This window comes from Hevea brasiliensis, chromosome 9 (genome assembly GCF_030052815.1).
Source record: "Hevea brasiliensis isolate MT/VB/25A 57/8 chromosome 9, ASM3005281v1, whole genome shotgun sequence".
Classification (NCBI taxonomy): Eukaryota; Viridiplantae; Streptophyta; class Magnoliopsida; order Malpighiales; family Euphorbiaceae; genus Hevea; species Hevea brasiliensis.
Window position 1 is genome coordinate 17,012,140 of NC_079501.1, and position 20,359 is coordinate 17,032,498.

The following is a 20,359-nucleotide window of genomic DNA, read 5'->3' on the forward strand; positions in this document are numbered from 1 at the left end:
TCATTATTGACAAAAGACAGATAATAGATATTTGTGTAATTTCTCAAAGTCTAATTTTCATAGTCCTCTTTGCAATGTGCTTCTGCAGTTCAAAAAATTGCTGGCAGCGTATCATGGTACAAAAGAATTCATAAAATAGCTTTAAATTAGTTGCCCACACAAGCAATAAATCATATTGACAAGGTGTAGCTGCAATGACCATGAAATACTGGCCAACTCTCTCAAAATCCATATCTTTCTGCCTTAAGGGGTCCATGATGACCAATGTCTTATTATCTATACTTGCAATGAAAGGTTTAATTTTGATCAACAAATATACAATTAATTTACAAGTAATGCCTCAAAGCAGATATATGTTGGCAGTAATGCTGTAAAATTTGAGTACTTCTACACTGTCTGCAAAGAGGCTTCTGGTGTCATAGACGACAACCAATCCATTAAAGCTCTATTAACAAGCTCGGGAACTTCATCATGTGGGCAGTGACCAGCCTGTAAGTTCACAAGAGTTGTCCTTGGATAAAACTCTTTGATTCGATTAGCCTTGGCAGGACCCACCCATGGATCTAAGTCACCCCAAAGCAATAACAATGGGCATTTCAGTTGGCTTAAGGCATTGTCTAAAGTATATTTGCTCTGATTCAACATGAACCGAGTCATTAATCTGCAGAAAAGATTAAGAAGGTATCAAAGATTGTGCAAAAAGGTGTTGTCAATGACTAATTTTATAGATTTTGACCTGCATTTTTAGCATTCTCCTTATAGGAACTATCACTGTAACCATATTAAACAAGAAAATGGAACATATAAAGACTTGAAAAGTTCTAAATATATATGGAGAAGCCAATGTAGAAGATCTCTTTTCTAATGAGATGATTGTAGTCAAATATACCTGTAATAAACTTCTCCAGCATTGGGGTCAGCTGCTGGTCTTGTTATTGATTCTACAAGATAGTCATCCACATTGGACGTATTTATATACACCTGAAAATCAAAGTGATAAATTTGTTGTTAGGTATAAAATCATAAGATGACCTTGATCATTGCAGTTGTCATGACCTCAAGAATTCAACAATGAAAGATGATAATCTGGAAGATTTTTGGAGAAGAGATCAGGCCTTTGCCATTCTTTTGGATTGACAAGGGTAATGAAGCATCCACCATTGTGCAGGTTGCACTAATGCTGACATCCCAAACCACACAAAAGATGAGGGGAAAAAAAAAAAAAAAGAAAACTCAATCTAGGCTTCCAAGACAAAAAACATCCTAGTTTTAGGTTAAGGTTAAGAACAATCTTAATCAAGCACAATAGATTTCTCTAGTTTGAAATTGAGGATATTGACTTCTATGTAAATCCAGTTACAGAAAGGATGTATCTTTAAGTACTCCATTATCACACAAGCACATTTCACAAATCATTTTTCACATGACAAAGAGAATGAGCACCAATCACGCATGTAGAACAAACTCCCTAGTTAAATTCAGGATCAAATGACTTACACTCTTTAATACAGATTCAATACGAGCTGGTTTTTTTGCTTGCCAAAACAAAAATCCAAGAACTACACGCTGGAAAATTTCCTTCAGTGGCTTGAGGACAAATTTCTGTAAGATTGATCCTTCAGACTTGCTGGTTTCTGCATTTGGGTTTCCAAATTGTCCAGCAGAATTTAGTAATGCAACTCCGGCAACTTGTTCAGGCAACCCCACTGCTGCAACCAAAGCTGTAAACCCTCCAAGGCTGAAAATTACTGTGAATTAATATAGTGCAAACACTAAAATATTAACCGTCACATTTTCTTTTATCATTCTAAATATATCCAAGGCTTCATGTCTATGCATATATAATAGGTTCTTTTCTTGCCACTGGAACATCCATAAGGCAATCAAAATCTAATATGCCATTTTTCATATTCTAGAGTTTAAAGCAAATTATGGCATATAAGATCAACTTTATAATCAATGCCTATGATGCAAAATCTAAATGTACAAAGATCCCTTTTATTTGCTTAGAGTGCATATTTAGGATCCTCATGTTGAGCATTTCAAACATAGCATTTACCAGACTATGAGACAAAAACCTCATGGAATGCCCTACATGAAATGATGTTGCAATGGTATGCACACACAAGCATAGTTATTAAAGGCGCGCCTTAGGCTCCAGGCTCACCAAGCTCCAGTCCTAGCGCCTCTACAGGAGAAAGGCGGGCAACATTCATCAGGCCCTCGCCTTATGCGCCTAGGCGTACGCCTTGTTCTAGGCGCAAGGCTAGAAAGGCATGCTTTTTTTATTTCTACATTCAGCGAGTACTTCCATTGACAAAAAGGACTACCACCCAATTCAAAATTTGTTGATCTAAAAGTGTCCAAAATTAGTATCGTTGGTGATAACTAGTCACCAAAATCTCATCAAACTAACATACTCAGGATAACAAACCTCTCATATTTTCATTTTCAACACCAACACTCATTATCTTTTTCAAAAAAAAAAAAAGAAGTTAATACTCCTTTAGTTCTTTAAGGTGAGGGAAATGACGAAAATATTAATTTTGAAGATGAATATTAAGAGGATGAAGGTGTAGAAAAAGATGAAGAACATATAGTTATTTTATAATTTCTTAACTTTAGTTATGAAAGATTAAAAGACTATTAAAGTTTTAATAATTTAGTACTTGAATGCTTATTTGTTATTATTATTTTTAATTATATGTTATTTGAAGTTTGATGGAATATTCATATTCTTTTTTTTTTTTTTTTTTTTTTTTGCGCCTCATCTAGCTTAGGCGTGCGCCTTCGCCTTCGCCTTGCACCTTGTGCCTAGGCTCTAGGACCCCTTGGCGCCTTAGTGCGCCTTGAGCCTTTAATAACTATGCACACAAGAGCATGTTATTCAGATACAGCATGATTTGAATGGGCCACCTCTAAGAATAATGGGCCAAGGACTGTAATGCTTATAATTTATTAAAGTAAAAGGAGCACAAGAACATTTCAGAAAGCCTTAAAAGTGAATTAGAGGATGGAGGAAAATTGTGTGATGGTAACAATTTTCTTGGTTATTGTTATAGCGTTCAAATAATATCAGCACTCAAAAGGAAAACATGAATTCTAGAGAGGAAAACTTAAAATCACTTGAATTTCTTCATACTAATGCAAAAAGAGAGATCAGACTACACACAATAATTTCAAGTATCTTAATTGCCTCTCTTTATGAGCATGTTAAAAAAAGATTCCTAAAGACTGAAAGTTAAAACAGAAGTACTGCATAATTTAGGGAATTATCACAAATAAACAAAAGAAACAACAAAAAAACCACTGCTTATTCTTAGATATTTACCTGTTTCCCACAATAACAGCTGGTTCTTTCACTATTTCCTTCAAGAAATCCACCACTTGATCCCTCCATACCATGGCATCATACTCAATAATTGCTTTCTCGCTCCATCCAAAACCTAGCAAGTCTAACGCATAAACCTTATATCTTTTGGCCAACTCAGGTATGTTGTATCTGTAGACATGCAAAAAGGGAAAAATTCATCGAAGTTTACGACAAAACAGAGAACATTAACATTTCATAACCAACAAACAAAAATATCTCATCACTTTGTTCAAACTAAAAACCATGACAATAGGACTTCTTTTACTTTTTTCCCCCTTTTGTTCTGAATCTCAATTACTTGCACTTAATGATGAAATTCATTATTTTATTGCACATATAATTCACTATGCTTAAAGTTTATATGCAGAAACGGGGGGAGTATCTCTTGACTATATATATATGGACATAGCAGTATTGCCTAAACTTCACAAAATGACTCGAACAATGCGTCAAGATATGATTGCACAGTCATTTGTTAAATCAAAGATGAGTGAAAAACGAAGTACCTCCAATGAAACGCAGAAGCACCAAAACCATGAATGAGAACAATAGGAAACCCTTCTCCTTGCACTACATAATGTATTTTGTGACCCCGCCAGGTCCAGTAATTGTATCCTTCTGGCTTGAACGGCAACCTCTCAAGCCCTAAAAGAAATAAAAATCCAACTCAATCAACTTGCTCTGAAGTAAGCACGGGATATGCAGAGACTTGAGAGTTAAAACCATAAGAGACAATGACAAAGGAAAACAAATGCAATGGTAAATGAGATCTTAGGCTATCTAATCAACTATAAATGTGGTCTCAAATTAGATGAGGATTATATATATATATATAAAAACTTGAGTAGTTAAATGGCAAAAACTTATATATATATTTATATAAAAACTTGAGTAGTTAAATGGCAAAAACTTACCTTTTACAGGTTCAGTGACCAAAGAAGAACCCATGACTGAAACCCCAGAAGCCACAATTCCTTTGAAAGCAAAATCTCTCCTGTTCATTACACATTTGCTTCCTTCAAAACAGCAACAAATATATAAGTAAAACCTTATCAATTCAATTGAGAGATTGACTGAGAACCCAAAAAAAGCTTAAAAAGCTTACTGTACTGAGCCAGTCTGGAAGGTGAAATAAACCTGACGTAGGTGGAATTGAAGAGCTCTGACCTCAGTGAAGGAGACAAGGCACATGAAGGAGGCATTGAATCGGCCCCAAAACCCTAACTAATCCTTGAAGCTGGAGACTGTAAAAAAAGAATATGAATTCTTGCAAAAGCAAAGAGCGTTACAACTTTAGATATAAAACTTGAAGGTTTTCAGTGGTTGGCTTGTGCTTAGAGTTGTGGCTGTCTCCAAGCCAGAAATCCACTTGAGATGGGAATTTTATGTGTTCGATATCACGATGAATAATGAATAATTATTATTTAAATAAAAAACTAACCAACCCACAAAACTAAACCCAGCTCCCATCCAGATTAGACAATGAGTGATCAAGAACATACAAGTGATCCAAGGATGGAAACATTTTGAACATGGCAACGGTCTGGATTTTGTGGTATCCAATCCAACTGATAGTGGAGTTTGGATTAGTTCACAGTTTCAAGTCGAACACGCGTTCTTTTATATAAATATTTAATTAAATATAAAATATATATTTTTATAATAATATTTATAAATTTTATATTTTTATTTTAAATAAAATAAAATTTAAATATTTTATAAAATTATTATATTTTTAAAATATAAATTATTAACAAAAAAATAAATTTTTATATAAATTATTAATTAAAATATAAAAAATTAAACAAATTCAAATATTTTTTAAAAAATAATAATATAAAATAAATTCAAATAATTAATAATAAATTTTAATAAATTTAAATTTTAAAAATATTAATAAAATTCAAAATAAAATAAAGTGATTTTCGCATTACCCCTGCCTTTGCATTACCTATTTTGAACCGATCCTCTGCAGTGGATTAGTGTGGCTCTTAAATTGAAGGTGTTTTTGAAGTTATGATTTTTTTTTTAATTTTATTATTAAAAATGTATTTTAAATATTATTATTAAAAATAAGTTAAAAAGTGAAAAAAAAAATAAATTTTAATTATAAAATTATTTTAAATTTAAATTACAAAAAAGTTATTAAATTATATACTTTAAATTATATCCTATCAAACTGTATAGTTTAGGTAAAATAAATTTTAGATTTATAGTTGATTTAAATAAAACTTTTTGAATTCAGTTCAATAAAGATGGTTTTAGAAGTGCAAACGTCAAATTGAGATTGAACCAAAATTTAAAAGATATATAAATGATTTTTTTAATAATAATAATAATAATAATAATAATAATAAAATATTACCATATCTCGATATATAATTTCAATATGTAATTTCTTATTAAAAATACTTTAACATTTATAATAAAAATACTTAAAATAAAAATTTTCATAATAAAAATAAATTTCGATATATTTAAAATCTATGAATAATAAATAGGTAAAAATTTATATTAATTTAATACCCACTTTTTTTAAAAAAATTTAACACCCATTTCCAATAATGAAACTGTCAGAAAAAAAGGCTTTTGCGTCACAAGAAAAGCTTTGTCCATAAACGCAGCTGGTAATTTGTTTGCCTGAATGCCTGTACTATACCATTCTTAAGGGCAACAGATATACCCCTAAACCTGGAAGCGTTGAGAGTGAGGTTGAGAGGTGATGGAGGAGACGCAACACAGAGGCGGAAAAGGAGGACTCACAGAGGCAGACGCAGAATTAAGTGCGGAGAGGCCAAAATTTAATAGGATTACCCATTATTTCCAATTCTAACTCAATCCGCCCACACTTAATTTATTTTGCGCGACTTTATCTAATATTATACAGTGTAGGGATAGAGAGATATTTTACTCGTCTTGAATGTATCTTTTAATGTAAATTTAAAAAAAAATTTAAATAAGGTTGATTCTACATCTGGGCCTTCTAGAGCCATTGTCTAAACACATACTTTAAATTGAGAAAATCTTGCAATATAATTATTTCAATATTAAACTAATTATATATTTTATTGATTAAAAACTTATTATATATTATAAAAAGATACTATGAATTAATCACTTATAAATTGAGGTATAAATATTTCATTTTTAGAATATTCTAAATGCATATTCACGCTTTACAATGTTTAATTATTATTATCTTCTTCACTTTTAAAAGTTTTTTAGCATAGTAATATTATGACTTTATTATTATTATTATTATTGTGTTATAATTATTAGAATTATGACTCAAAATCCTAATGGGATTTAGAGATAGATCTTTTCTAAATTTAAGTGGGAGAAATATTTCTCAATAGGATGGAGAAATATTTCCTATAATAAATAGAATTTTTATTTTAGTGTTATTCATAAATTGAATGGAACTCTTAATCAGATAAGGATTGAGGAAATTAATACTATAAATAGGAGAATGATAGAAAAAGTTATTTGACTTTTGTCTATTGAAGATAGTGGCTTTTGCCATTGAAGAGAGTGATTTTTGCCCATTGAAGAGAATGATTTTCAGCCCACGGAGTGAGGCTGTCACCCATTATAGAGAGAGATTTTGCCAATTGCTGCGGATTTGGCTCTGCCCATTGATGAAGGACTTTTGCCCATTTCAGTAAAGAGAGGCTTCGACATAAGGTGAATAAAGGACATAAAATTAAAGATGAAGAAATTATTGTCCATTAGTGAGAGGGTTCCTGCCAATATAGTTGAAGGCACCCTTTTGTAGTGTAGTATTGTAATAGTAAATATATTGGGTTATATCTAGAGGAGACTGAGAGGGACTAACTAATATATTTACTATGAGCAAATTGATGTAGTATTGATTCTCTTGGGTGTAATTGGGTCGATGGATAGTATAGCTATAAGCTTGTAATGATGATTTATTTATTTGTTGATAGTGTAAGATGGCATACCCGTGGATGTAACCCTATGTTGAGAGGGTGAACCACATAAATATTAATTTTTTGTGTGTTTATTTTATTTTTTTGCAATTTACACACTTCCGTGGTGCACAACAAATTGGTATCAGAACATGGGAATAATCTTTGTGAGTTTTGTTAAAGGTGGAGCAATTGTAATATGTGGAAAGTTGCACATGCAACAATGATGATGTAAGTTCAAGATGATAGAGAGATAAAATTTAGGTGGAGCTCTTGATGCAAAATCAAGATGGTTGATGACGTGAAGATTTTTTGAATAATAAAGCAAGTTACACCTAATATGAAGATTGAAGAATTGATGATTTGAAGGTTCAACCTCAAGTATGGAGATTTGATGATTTGATGATACCAAAAAATTTGAGGTATGCAATTGTTGATGGATTTTGAGTCAAGTTGAAGATTATTAGAATTATGACTCAAAATTCTAATGGGATTTGGAGAGAGATCTTTTCCTAATTTGAGTGGGAGAAATATTCCTCAATAGGATAGAATAATAATTCATATAATAAGTAGAACTTTTATTTTAGTGTTATTCCTAAATTGAGTGAAACTCCTAATCAGATAAGAATTGAGAGAATTAATACTATAAATAGGAGAATGATGGAAAAAATTATTTGGCTTTTACCCATTGAAAAGAATGATTTTTAGCCCATGAAGTGAGGCTGTCACCTATTGTAGAGAGGAGATTTGTCAATTACTGCGGATTTGGCTCTGCCCATTGATCAGGGATTTTTGCCCATTGCAGTAGAGAGAGAATTCAACCTAAGCTAGAGAAAGGACATAGAATTCAAGAGGAAATGATTCTTGTCCATTGGTGAGAGGGCTCTAGCCCATATAGTTGAAGGCACCCTATATGGTGTAGTATTGTAATAGTAAATATATTGGGTTATGTCTAGAGGAGACTGAGAGTGACTAACTAATATATTTACTATGAGTAGTTTGATGTAGTATTGATTCTCTTTGATGTAATTGGGTTGATGAGTAGTATAGCTTTGAGTTTATAATGATGATTTATTAATGTTGATAGTGGAAAATAACATATCCGTAGATGTAACCCTATATTGAGATGGTGAACCATGTAAATATTGATGTTTTGTATATTTACTTTATTTTTTTACAATTTACACGCTTCTGCAACGCACAATAATTATAATATATTTATTTAAAAAAAATGAAGGGGCCATGTACCCACTTATTTACATACCCTCATTTTAAAATATTATTATAACATATATAATTTTTTTTAAAAGAAAATTGGAAGGGAGTTGAGATCAATTATAATATATCAATAAAATATTTTTCCTATATATATAATCAAGTATAAAATATATAATAAAAATAACATAATATATCAAACTATAAGAATTATTTATTGGTTTAAAAATTATAATAAAATCTCTATAAAAAATATAAGTATTATAAAATAATTATTTTTATTTTTATATAACTTCATAATAAAAATTATATTATTTAGAAAATAAAAATTACTAGCGCCAAAATATTATATCAAATTCTTATATAAAATTCATAAATTGAAAAACTAAAAAATAAATATAAATAACAAATAACTAGATTATATGACATCATAGCATAAAATTAAAAAGGTAATAATCATTAAAATTAAAGAGATACGAAAAATTATAGTTTAGTAAAATAATAAAGTAAATATATCATATAAAACTAAATGCATATTTAGGTTGGTCAATTCCAAATTTATATGAGATTTGAGATTATTAATTTTATCTATTTATATTAATGTAAATAATATAATTTTTTAATTAGAATAAAATAAAAAAATGGAAAGTAAAATAGAGGAAAAGAAGATTGCATTTGTTGAAAATTATTAAAGCAGAAAATAAAGATTAAAAAAAATATTATATAATTTTAAATTGTGTGATAAAAATTTATTAGATAGGCTTTTACTTAATTTTCATCCATTAGTAATTATCAATAAAAAAATTAAATAATTACTTTTTAATTGAATTAAATAATAAAATATAAATTATAATAGATCAATAAAAAAATTTGAGAGACCCATTGATAAAAAATAAAAAAATTTATTGTACTTATTTGAAAAAAATTTGAGCTCGGTGTCTCCATGAAGAAGGAGCTTCATGGACATTACAAGGCCGAGGGGCTTGTAGTGCGCATCTCTCCTAGGCTCGAGGTTTCCATATAAGACCGACGATGCTGCTCGGTATAAGGGCCAATGATACTACTTAGTATAGGAGAACAAATATTATACATTGGCTTTGGGTTCAGCCATACGGTCGAATGATGCTTATTGCCTTGCTTTCGGACGATGCTTATGGATGTACACGATGAAGGGCGACATCATGCTATAAGGAATATCAATGCTCAATTACTGGGCTAGATACTTGAAAGACCCTCAATAAGAACATTTGAGATCCTTTATAAGGGGAAAGACCCTTGAATACGAGTAGGCTGGCCTAGATTGGGTGGAAGCCTAGGCGCCTCACAGGGCTACTGCCTGAGCTAGGAAGTGGCCCCGTGATAGTTGGTATCAGAGCAAGGCCAGTGCTCGCGATGGATAATAATCCATACCTTCCTCGAGAAACCTTCGATTGTGTGATGCACACGAGATACAAAAATAATGAGAAAAGATGGAAAGCGATGGTTCTTAAATAAAAGCGATGAAAGCTAACCGTGCCTTCACCTTGAGAAAGGGTGAGCAGAGTATACAACCCCGAAATGGGGGAAGGGCATGATGTCCTTATTAGAAACATATTGTGGCATGCACAATGTATAAGTGATTTGTTGGGCAAATGAGTATTCTTGATGTTGTTAAGTCCTTAAGAAGTGATCTACAAAAGTGTAGTGCACCAATTGGGGATTATCGATACAAAGGATGCGAACATTGGCAAAACTTGGCACGAAATGGGCAAATGATATTTGCTGAGTGAGTAACATCATTTGAGACTTTGGTCGAACAAAAATGAGACGATCGATATTGAGAAAACATTAGAAAATATGGGGCAAATGGTAGCTCTAAAGCCATTAAGATGGTGAATGACCCTTGTCGGGTGATGAGATATAATACTCGGGATTGCTTAATAGACTGTGGAAGTCTTTCGAGATATGGGGTGTGTTATCCCTAGGAGTTGTGGAACTGATGGCTTGTCTCACTGAGATGGTGTCTTACCCTAATTGGGTTAATAGTCGGAATAATTGGGAGCTACTTATTGGCTATGAAAGCCTTCAAAATACCTTAACGTATTTTGTGCGGGTAAAGAGATGGGAAATTCGAGATAGCTTAATGGTTATGTGAACCTTCGAAATGATGGGTTGAAATACCCTTAATCGATATTGAGACAATTATTTTTTCCCCTGGAGAGTAACCATTGCTGTTGGCTACTATAACCTTCAAATGAAGGATGAGAAATGTATTGAGTCCCTTGAAATAAGAATGTTGCTATTCTATGGATAACATAGAAAGTGAAACTGTTGTTAGAGTGCAACTCGAGACGAGACAATCGTTGCGTAAGTTCGAATTATGCATGGATTATATTGAATCCCATTTAATTACGAGGCGATAGATGCTAAGAGCTGCTGAAGTAAAATCAGCTACGAGATAAATTTGGAAAAGGGACAGGTAGATCCCAAATCATATTGCGTAGAAATTGATATGGCTTACGATAAGCCTAGAAAGGGTAAGAAATCCAAATATAAATTTGGATGTAAAGAGTTGGCTTGTGGTAGCACAAGAAAGAGCGGAGGCCCAATTGTGCATGTAAGCACGATGAAGTTGCATTAGCAAACGGTAGCCCAAATATTCATATAAAACTCAAAAGTGCGGATGGTGGTAGCTTACATGAGAAAAAGCTTACCAAAACAATCTTAAAATGCAAGATGGTGGTGATGAGAGCCACATTGTGATAAAATTGGTGATACCACATGTGGGAGGGCTACACGCCTCATTAAACATAATCTTTTGAGGAGAGGGTAATGACTCCATGATAAATGGGTGTGCCAATAGAGCGGGAGGCCACCTTGAATACCTATGAAGTGAGAATACATAGAGATGATGAAGCACTTGTCAAGTGAAATTGAGTTATGGGCAAACAAATGATCTTGGGATCACAATTGTGATGATAGTGGTGTCAAATAGAGTTCTAGACATCTGTGGGAGATCTAAGCAATTGTGATGGCTAAGCATTTAGATTGCGATAACGAGATGAGCTTTATGACCGTGGCAGTCGTGTATATGTGTTTTTCACTGAGGAAACTAAAATTGAGAAGAATGCGGGATAAGAGAAGTCCCTCGAGGCTATCTCGTGGAAATTTTGCAGGTGGAGAGTGCAATCATAAGCAACATGGTATCCCTTCGAGGTGTCAACCACATTCCAAGTGGAAGATGAGAAGTAGCAAAAAGGTGGAGACCTTAAGAGAACATGAATGCAAAACTCACTTTGTGGTGCCCAAGATGAATTAAAAACTAAATAGGAAGAGAACGAAGCGAGTGAAAGCAATTGGTAGCCAAGAATTGTTTATCGTCGACAGGCGGTAGCATCAAGAGATGGGTGTACAAATAATGGGTGTGCAGTAAGAAATGAGGGCAAGCCTAACTTGAGCAATGAGTCCCCGTAGCATAATGCAAGTTCCAGAGGAGAACATGGTGATACACAAAATGGGTAATGTGTAAGTTTCTCTATTCATTTACATGATGACTATGTTGTTCATTATTGGCAACCATAATATTATATCATAGCTCCACAATTGAATACCATACTTCCTTGCATTTGAGTTCATGTATAACACTATTGTTTTGTATTGTGATTATTTTGTGAGATACTTACGATGGCGCGACCATAAGGCAAAGCCACAAGAATGACTTAGCGAAGGCCAAGGATATTAATGCAGAGGCGTGTTAATCACAATACAGAGAAATGAAGCATCGGAGGAAATATCACAGTATGAGATATGAAGAATTAAGTGGGGGAGTATGCAGATTGTCACACCCTACCCCTTTGTAAGGCATAACATGATCCCGTAGTATACCTAATAAATTACCAAACTTCGTCTACTAATAACCCATTAAATACACTGTAAGAGATTTTAAAACTTTTCTTACTTCTTTTTACAGTGGTAAGCACTTTTGACATGTATTAAAAAATTTTTAACTGAAGTGAAACCAAATAACACATTTGAAGTATTAATAATTTCTGTAAAAATTTTGGCAGAGTGCCATCTGTATTTTGAATAAAACAGTTCTTCAAAAACCTGTAAAAAGTTATTCAATCCCCAAACTCTAATATCCAATCAACACAATAAGTTTCTCAACATTTGCCAATTCAAATCTACAATAATTTTCTAGTGTTTTCAAAAGTTGAGATAAAAGAAATATATCACAATATTTACAAGCCAAAATAATTTATAAATTTAGTTTACAATTTTAATGTATAATTTTAATTTACAACTGCTCAAAACCAAAAACAATATATACATATAGTGAACATACATTACAACAAAAACTACATAATATGGTATACTCGATATACCAGGCGAAATCTCAAAATGTGGTATAAGCAGCATACTCTGCTGCTTTGTCCGTCTGTCTACCTGCGACAGCAATGAAAAAGCTATCGCTGAGTAAAATTTACTCAGTAGTGCACAATAACAATTTAAAATGCGGTATATAAAACTTTTATTGACAATTTATAATTCAAATAATTCATAATTTCATGTCACGATTTTCAAAGCTTATATAACACAATTTTGATCAAACAATTGAATAACACAGTGTTGCCAATCAATAACATAACTTAGGTCATGACACAAACATTTTCGAACATGCCGTGTTGTACATCACGGCAAGGCACACTCACCCCACTAATTGAAATCAATGAGGGAGGAAGCTAGCTAGATAATGAGTACTCATCCACACTCACCTCAGACTAGTAAATCAAAGAGGGAGGAATATAATCACACTCACCCCATAAATAGAGGAGGAACATAGTAATATTGTCATGCCAAGTGTGAATCAAAACAATTCCAAATCACAATATTTAAATATTCTATATAAACCACAAATCATATTTTATCTCAAAATTTCCATTTGCAATGTAGGCAACACAATAATTTCCAAATAAAATTCCCAATTCAAAACAATAAAAAATTATTCATAACTCAATTCTCCAAATAAATTTTTTAGTAAAAGCAGTGAATATAAAAAGTATTGTGCACAGACCTCGGATGGATCGCCTCTTGGCCTTGACTCAATGTTCCTTATGCTTCTCAATATCATTTTCAACTGAAACACACAATTTAAAGTGTTTCAGTACTCAATGAATTTGTTTCTAACAATAAAATCCAATATTTAAAATTTCTTGGTACTATTCCCTTCAACTCATTTCATTAGTCAACTTATAATGTTGACCCTTAATGCACTCTAAGTGATTCAATTCTAATGTTATCAATATGTCACATTTTATAGCTCTTTAGTGTTGGTATATGTTACCAATTTTATTTTCAAGTGTATTGCATTTTGTTGTAATTTATAAGAGTTCGGTGTACTATTTTGACCTAGCCGGATGACCTAGTTTCCTCGGTTTTCGGTCCAAACTACAAACTTGTAGGTCTATGTCTTATTGCAAGCGAGGCAAAATTTCAAGTCATTCTGAGTTGTGTAGACCAAGATATGGTCAATTTACCAATGCTGGACCGAATGCACTAAAATGGTAGGCTTAGGTCATTTTTAGGTCACTTTTGGTTCGGCCAGTTTTGGTACCCCAACTTGTGCAAGCTATTTGGCTTGGTTCTGGCCATTTCTGGGCTTTGGTGTCTTCATAAGAATTGTATATCTATGTCTAAACTATTCATGGTAAAAATTTCAGATCAATTGGACCTGTTTTGAGTGAGTTATGGTCCTCCTAATGACTACTATTCATATAGTCAAAAATTCTGGCCTGCACTTACCTATTCTAGATTTGGTCAATTCTTATGTCACTTTGTGGACAGATTTTAGGTAAGCTTCCTTCATGAAAGTTAGCACATTTTGTGCCTAGTTTCAACTCTAATTGGTCTCATACCAATTGGAGTCATACACTTAAGGTTCTAAGCTAAAACATATACTGCCCTACTACACATTCTTCATCACTTACTAATTACACATTCTATACTTACCAAGCTAACTCTTTTCATGCCAATTCTGGTTTGTACCATACCATTAACATACTTAACAACACATTTTGGTCATTTTGTATAGCTTGTAACTATTCTCAACATACACATTATAACTCAGAATTTTCCAAAGTCCATTTACATAATTTAACCACATGAATATACCCCATTTACATATCCAATTTCAATTTATTATACATATATACATGCTGCCACCATAAATAACATAATTCAATAAACCAAACCATGAAACAACACATTTCAACTACTCTTTACAAGTTGCCGAATTACACATCTCCTTCAAATTACTTCCAAGCTTCCAAAACCAAGTGCACCATTACACATACTCTTAATATACATTGTCTAAATCATTTCTATATACATAAACGCTTACATCAACATCTTAAACTACCATTAACAAGTAAAAACAAACTAAATATGCTGAGTTCCCATGGCTGCCGAAATGCTCCATCACCAACAATTCATCAAACCTCATAAATTCTTCCATAATTCAACTACCCACAACCTTAGTTACACTTTTAATGAAACAAGAATTGGAAATAACCACTTACCTCTTTTGGACTTCTTCAAAACTCCACCAAAACTTATCTTTCTTGCTCCTTTATTGCTGTCCAAGGTGTGTAGGCAAAGATTAATAAAGGAAGTTCAAGAATTTAGCTTGAAATGAAGGTGATCTCAAGCTTGCATGGGTGGTTTCTATGGAGGAAAGTTGGGACACCATTTTAGGCCATGGGAGAGCTTGGTGAGGATGATGAAGTGAGTGGAAGATTCTGCCCTCATCTTAAGTATTAATGTATTCACTTAGTGCTCCACTAAACCTAGATTAATGATATTATAATCTAAGGTTTCAAAAATTGCAATTTTAACCTTAATTTCTCTTAATTTACATTCTATCTTTAATTTCATTTTTCATTTGATTTTTCTAAATGTAATACCATTTATTTTTCATTGACATTTAGGTCAAAAGCCAACTCTAGGTGTCAAATGACCACAATGCCCCTATTCGGGTTGCATTCCCGATTTTTCGATAACACCGAGTTTTGTCATTTTCTCGATTTCTCGTTTTTCTTTGTACTAATTAATTAATTTTTCTTTGATATTTCTAATGATATTTATACTTCAATAAGTCTTTAATTATATCTCGAAACTAAATTCCGAGGGTTTTCTGCAGTCCTGGGGTCGGCTATTGCCTGCGCCGTAATTTCCCCTTGTGGTCACCCATCGCTACGGTTTTCGGCTCGTTTAACTTGATTACATTTCATTGCTATTATTTTTCCTTTATTTTTCTTGTATTTTCCTTTCTTGTATTTCATTTTTTTATGTCTCCTCACTAACATTTAAATGTAGTTCTAGGCATCCTAGCTGTCCGGACAACACTGATCACCGGAACAGTAGAACGCACTACCGAACATAGGGGTGTTACACAGATAATTGAACAGATCCATCAAAGTGAGAACTCGCTAGAATGTAATGCCATGGTAACAATAGCAGTAGTCGACAGGGTTATCGAGTATCTAAGTGAAGGAGAATGTCACAAGGAAGAAAATGGTAATGTCATTATTAATCAAGCTAGGCAGCCATTCCATCAGTGATCGAGTAGGGCAACCATGCCACAATCCTAACATGAGGATGATATGAAGAAGGTGAATGATGACACACACAAGTTCATATGAAGATACATAAGGGAATCATGAGATCAATATGTGAGAACCAGACATTATGAAGGATTTGAAGAGGCACAAGATGTTTGGGAGAGCTTTGTTCAACATGGTGAATAACATGGAAAGGCACAAGATGTTCAGGAGAGCTTTGTTCAATAGGAGGTGTTCGAGGCAAAATCGATGAGGACATCGATTGTTTAAGTGGGGGAGAATGTAAGGGGGACAACCCGTTACCCCGGCGGGATTGGCCAAACCCAGCCAAGTCGTAGGCCTATGAGATGGTGTAAGGGGACAATTGATGAGAATGAGAAGTTTGGCGGTCACTTTTATAAATATGTGACCATTGAGACATACAAATGTCTTATCCTGCCAGAGGTCACTATGTTCCTAATTCTCTTTAGGGGGGGTGTGACTAGTTGGCCACTGGTGAGCTCGATCGGGCCCAGCTAGTTGCTAAGTTTGGTGTCAAGCTCTCCACCATCCCCAGGGTCACTGGCGCAAGGGCGTGACTCTAAGTGAGCTCCCTACATACTCATTGTACTAGGCGGCGGGCATCGTGCTCTCGAGAGGTAGGAGCTCTATGTCTCCATGAAGAAGGAGCTTAATAGACACTACAAGGCCGAGGGGCTTGTAGTGCGCGTCTCTCCTATGCCCGAGGTTTCCATATAAGGCCGAGGATACTGCTCAATTATTGTGCTAGATACTTGAAAGACACTCGATAAGAACATTTGAGATTCTCTATAAGGGAAAAAAATCCTAAATATGAGTAAGTTGGCCTAGATTGGATGGAAGTCTAGATGGGAAGTGGCCCCGTGGCACCCCCCAACCACAATCTCTGCCACCGGAAGCAATGACGGGGACAGTGGTTGTGGGTTGAGGGTGACGGAGAGAGAGTATAATTTTCAAGCCCTTTTTAAACCGAAACAAAAACGTGGGATTTCTCCGCTCGGGCCTTTGAAAATTGAAAATCCGCCATGGAAATTCAGGTGAGAATCTTCAATCGCCAGCTCCTCAATACACCGAGAAATTTTCTGCAGTCCCCTCTCATTCCTTATCGATCGTTGAGCCCTCAACACCATCGCCCAATCCACTTCATTTCAACAGCTTCCCTTCCTCTTTCTCGCATTCACTCTTCCTTTTCACCCTTTTCTCGTACACCCATCACTCCAAATCCAAACCCCAGGAGTTTCGTTCTCTCTCTTTCATCTCCGCACCTCTTGAACCCATTGATTCCAAGTAATTATTCCAATTTCAGTTTCAAATTTCATCCAAACGACGGTGTTTTCGCTTGGCACCGAGCTCCGGAGAGTGGCATCATCGGTGCTTTGGGTGCCAAAGACCCAGTTGTGACTGTGGTGTTGTTGGGTTGGCTTGGAGCGAAGCAGAAACATCTAAAGAAGTACGTTGAGTGGTACAATTCAAGAGGGATTAACGCTATTACATTCGTTGTTGGAGTGGGAGAGTTGTTTGGGTTTGATTTCGGGGAGAGAGTTGAGAAGCGGATAGCTGCTTTGGTAAACGAGCTCATTTCGTGGGTTTCAGAGAGACAGGAAGATGGTAGAGAACAGTGTTTGTTTTTTCACACTTTTAGCAACACCGGTTGGTTTGTGTAGGTTAATTGATTTTGGTATTCTACTGCGCAGTATTTTTTTTTTTCTGGTCTTGCAATTCGAGAGATGGTAACTCCTCCTCCTTCTCCTTCTTCTTACTTGCAGGTATGGTTACATTCTTGACATGCTGCAAGGAAGAGAGGACCTTAAGGAGAAGATCAAAGGATGTGTTGTTGATTCAGGAGGAGGCGACCCCTTTAATCCTAAGGTTTGCTGGGTTATGGCTTGTTGAATTCTATGATTTTCTGATGACTTTATGAATATAATTTATATGCATTGAAAATATAGATGAAATTAATTACACGTTATGAGGTTATGCGCATTCTTGCTATCTCTTAATGCGAGTCTTAGTTGATCATGTTTTGCTGATCTAGTTTTTGATTGGTAATATATGGATCTTCATGTTTGTTGTTCACTGAGCTTTGAGTTTATTTTGCTTTTATCAAATTCTAAAAAGCCGGGTTCTCTCCGCGTAAATTTATTTATCGATCTTACTCTTGTATTGAAATGGAAAATCAACTTGAACTCTAGCAACAAACTTAGTTCTGATGAATCTAACAAAAATGGATTTGAAAGTGATTAGGGCAGCAAGTGTTTGGCTGGAAGCAAGAGAATTAGTAAGATCTTGAAAGTTAAAATAATCTCAAGTTGGTCAGTGCTGTTTTTTATCAGAATGAAACCCAGCTGCCATAGAAAATAATGATTGTTGTAGGGCTTTTAATAATTATGGAATCATGGTTTGGAGTATTCACATTGATGAATCCTGTGACTAGAAGTTGTCCTTATGCAGACATCTAGTCATTTTTAAGATACTCTTCTTGTAGTGTATGCATAATTGATAAGAACTCTACTGTAAATTTGGAACGTATAAGCATGCATAGATTTAGATTTTTTTTGCCTTCTCACATGATATGTTTAATTCTCTATGGTCATTAAATTTGAAGTCATTTGTGCTAATTTGTTCTGACCTTAAGCTGAGATTTCATTTGAACTACTATATTTAGATGTCATTGTTGCTATGCTATTAATCACAATTCACAAACAATAAAGAGATAACATATGATTTTTCTCCCTGCTGGCAGGTCTGGGCTGCTGGATTTTCTGCTGCGTTGTTGAAGAAACACAGCTCTGGAGCACAGCCTTTGGTTGAGGCCAAAGAAATAAGTGAATTAGAAAGTCAAGACTGTGAGTCCGAGATTCAGGAAAAGGAACCACCATTAGTTGAAGCCATGGTTCTATCAGTATTGGAGAAGCTATTCTCTGTAGTGCTGAAGTTGCCTGATGTGGATCAGTAAGTACTCTGTTAATGGCTTGCTTCTTTGAATATTATTTTTGAAGTTTGTGGTCTCCATAAGAGAACTAATTCGCCTTAGCAATTGGTGAGAACACTGTAAATATATATATATAATGCATGGCAGTTCTAATGTCTTGCTAATTATTGCAGAAAGTTGAAGAAGATTGTCTCCGACCTCTCAAAGGACCAACCCTCTTGTCCTCAGCTTTACCTATACAGCACAGCCGATAAGGTTGTTCCATATCAATCAGTAGAGTCACTGATCGAGGACCAAAGGAAGATGGGGAGAAAAGTACTATCCTATAATTTTGGGTCATCCCCTCATGTGGATCACTACCGAACTTTCCCAGACATATATCTATCAGTGCTTCATAATTTCTTGACAGAGTGTTTTGCAGTAGTTAAGCAGATGACTTCTGCAAATTAATCTTAGATGCATCTTGCATTAAAACGTCATTTCGGCCTCATAATTGCCTCTAGGGCATGTTCTATCCATTGCTGATACCATAGATGTCTGTTTTATCATGTGGCTATAGAGTAATGGACTTCAATGTCTATTTTATTTTCCTAAAGGTTCTGAACATCAATTGCTTGGGAAATCTTAAGGGATGGATCAGTCAGTTGGGTAGGCCCATAGAGCTCTGTTTTTTTTTTACCATTTGTTATACTAGCACTGCTGCAATAAACTAGATTTGACGGAAATTTTTGAGCAACGAATGATAATTTTTACCTTTGTGAAATGTTCTGGATTGATATGGGTTTTTGAGAGCTTTGGTGTCGTGAGCATTTCAGCGGAAGTTTTTCTGCTGCATTTTGACTGTTGATTTGGTGAGTCTTTCTGGCTTGGACAATGAATGTCAATGTTGTAGCCAGAATTTTGAGATTATGATTAGCCAGATTGGCAGTATGCCTGCAGGACTAGAGATTGAACATTATTTGATCCAAACTGAAAAATTGAAGGAGCTGATGCTTTTTAGTTTTGGTTTTAGAAATTTTGACAGGTTCATTTCGATTTATTTATTCTCTTATTATTAGTTCCTGTAATTACTCTTGTTATGAGTCTATTCATATAATCTATTGTTTGGCTTATTAGACAAAACTACACTTATAAGAGAAACTAATAGTAAATTTTGACATGATAATTTCTGCGATTGGTTTCATTCTGTATAAAATTTAAAAAGATCTATATAACTCTCAAAATGGATGATTCAATCGAGAATCATTCCATTGATTTAGAATTTAGAAGATTTATGTGAAATCAACTCATACAG

The 20,359-nt window shown here is 34.2% G+C and overlaps 2 protein-coding genes across 3 annotated transcripts; one reads left to right on the forward strand and one right to left on the reverse strand.

Moving 5' to 3' along the window:
* Nucleotides 1-127: 127 nt before the first annotated feature.
* Nucleotides 128-4,954, reverse strand: LOC110663570 (pheophytinase, chloroplastic). 2 transcript variants are annotated; one of them, XM_021822929.2, is made up of 7 exons: nt 4,511-4,954; nt 4,288-4,389; nt 3,880-4,018; nt 3,332-3,502; nt 1,498-1,738; nt 890-981; nt 128-661 (listed from the first exon to the last, which is right to left on the reverse strand). In XM_021822929.2, exons 2-7 carry the CDS (start codon nt 4,373-4,375, stop codon nt 388-390), a joined length of 1,005 nt encoding a protein of 334 aa, XP_021678621.1. In that variant the 5' UTR covers nt 4,376-4,389; nt 4,511-4,954; the 3' UTR covers nt 128-387. The 2 variants fall into 2 exon arrangements, with proteins under 2 accessions (XP_021678621.1, XP_021678620.1); XM_021822928.2 differs by having other exon boundaries at nt 4,479-4,954.
* An 11,994-nt stretch (nt 4,955-16,948) lies between these two features.
* LOC110658241 (uncharacterized) lies at nt 16,949-19,828 on the forward strand. Its single transcript, XM_021815771.2, has 4 exons — nt 16,949-17,793; nt 17,900-18,002; nt 18,877-19,085; nt 19,239-19,828. Exons 1-4 carry the CDS (start codon nt 17,159-17,161, stop codon nt 19,513-19,515), a joined length of 1,224 nt encoding a protein of 407 aa, XP_021671463.2. The 5' UTR covers nt 16,949-17,158; the 3' UTR covers nt 19,516-19,828.
* Nucleotides 19,829-20,359: the final 531 nt, after the last annotated feature.

Excerpts from the sequence above, each read along its gene's own strand:
- LOC110658241 (XM_021815771.2), top strand. The coding sequence starts at position 17,159 with ATGGAAATTCAGGTGAGAATCTTCAATCGCCAGCTCCTCAATACACCG. Across the intron at positions 18,003-18,876 it reads GCGACCCCTTTAATCCTAAG|GTCTGGGCTGCTGGATTTTC; the intron begins GTTTGCTGGGTT and ends CCCTGCTGGCAG. Across the intron at positions 19,086-19,238 it reads AAGTTGCCTGATGTGGATCA|AAAGTTGAAGAAGATTGTCT; the intron begins GTAAGTACTCTG and ends TAATTATTGCAG.
- LOC110663570 (XM_021822928.2), bottom strand. The coding sequence starts at position 4,575 with ATGCCTCCTTCATGTGCCTTGTCTCCTTCACTGAGGTCAGAGCTCTTC. Across the intron at positions 4,390-4,478 it reads TTCCAGACTGGCTCAGTACA|GAAGCAAATGTGTAATGAAC; the intron begins GTAAGCTTTTTA and ends GCTGTTTTGAAG. Across the intron at positions 3,503-3,879 it reads GCTTCTGCGTTTCATTGGAG|ATACAACATACCTGAGTTGG; the intron begins GTACTTCGTTTT and ends GCATGTCTACAG.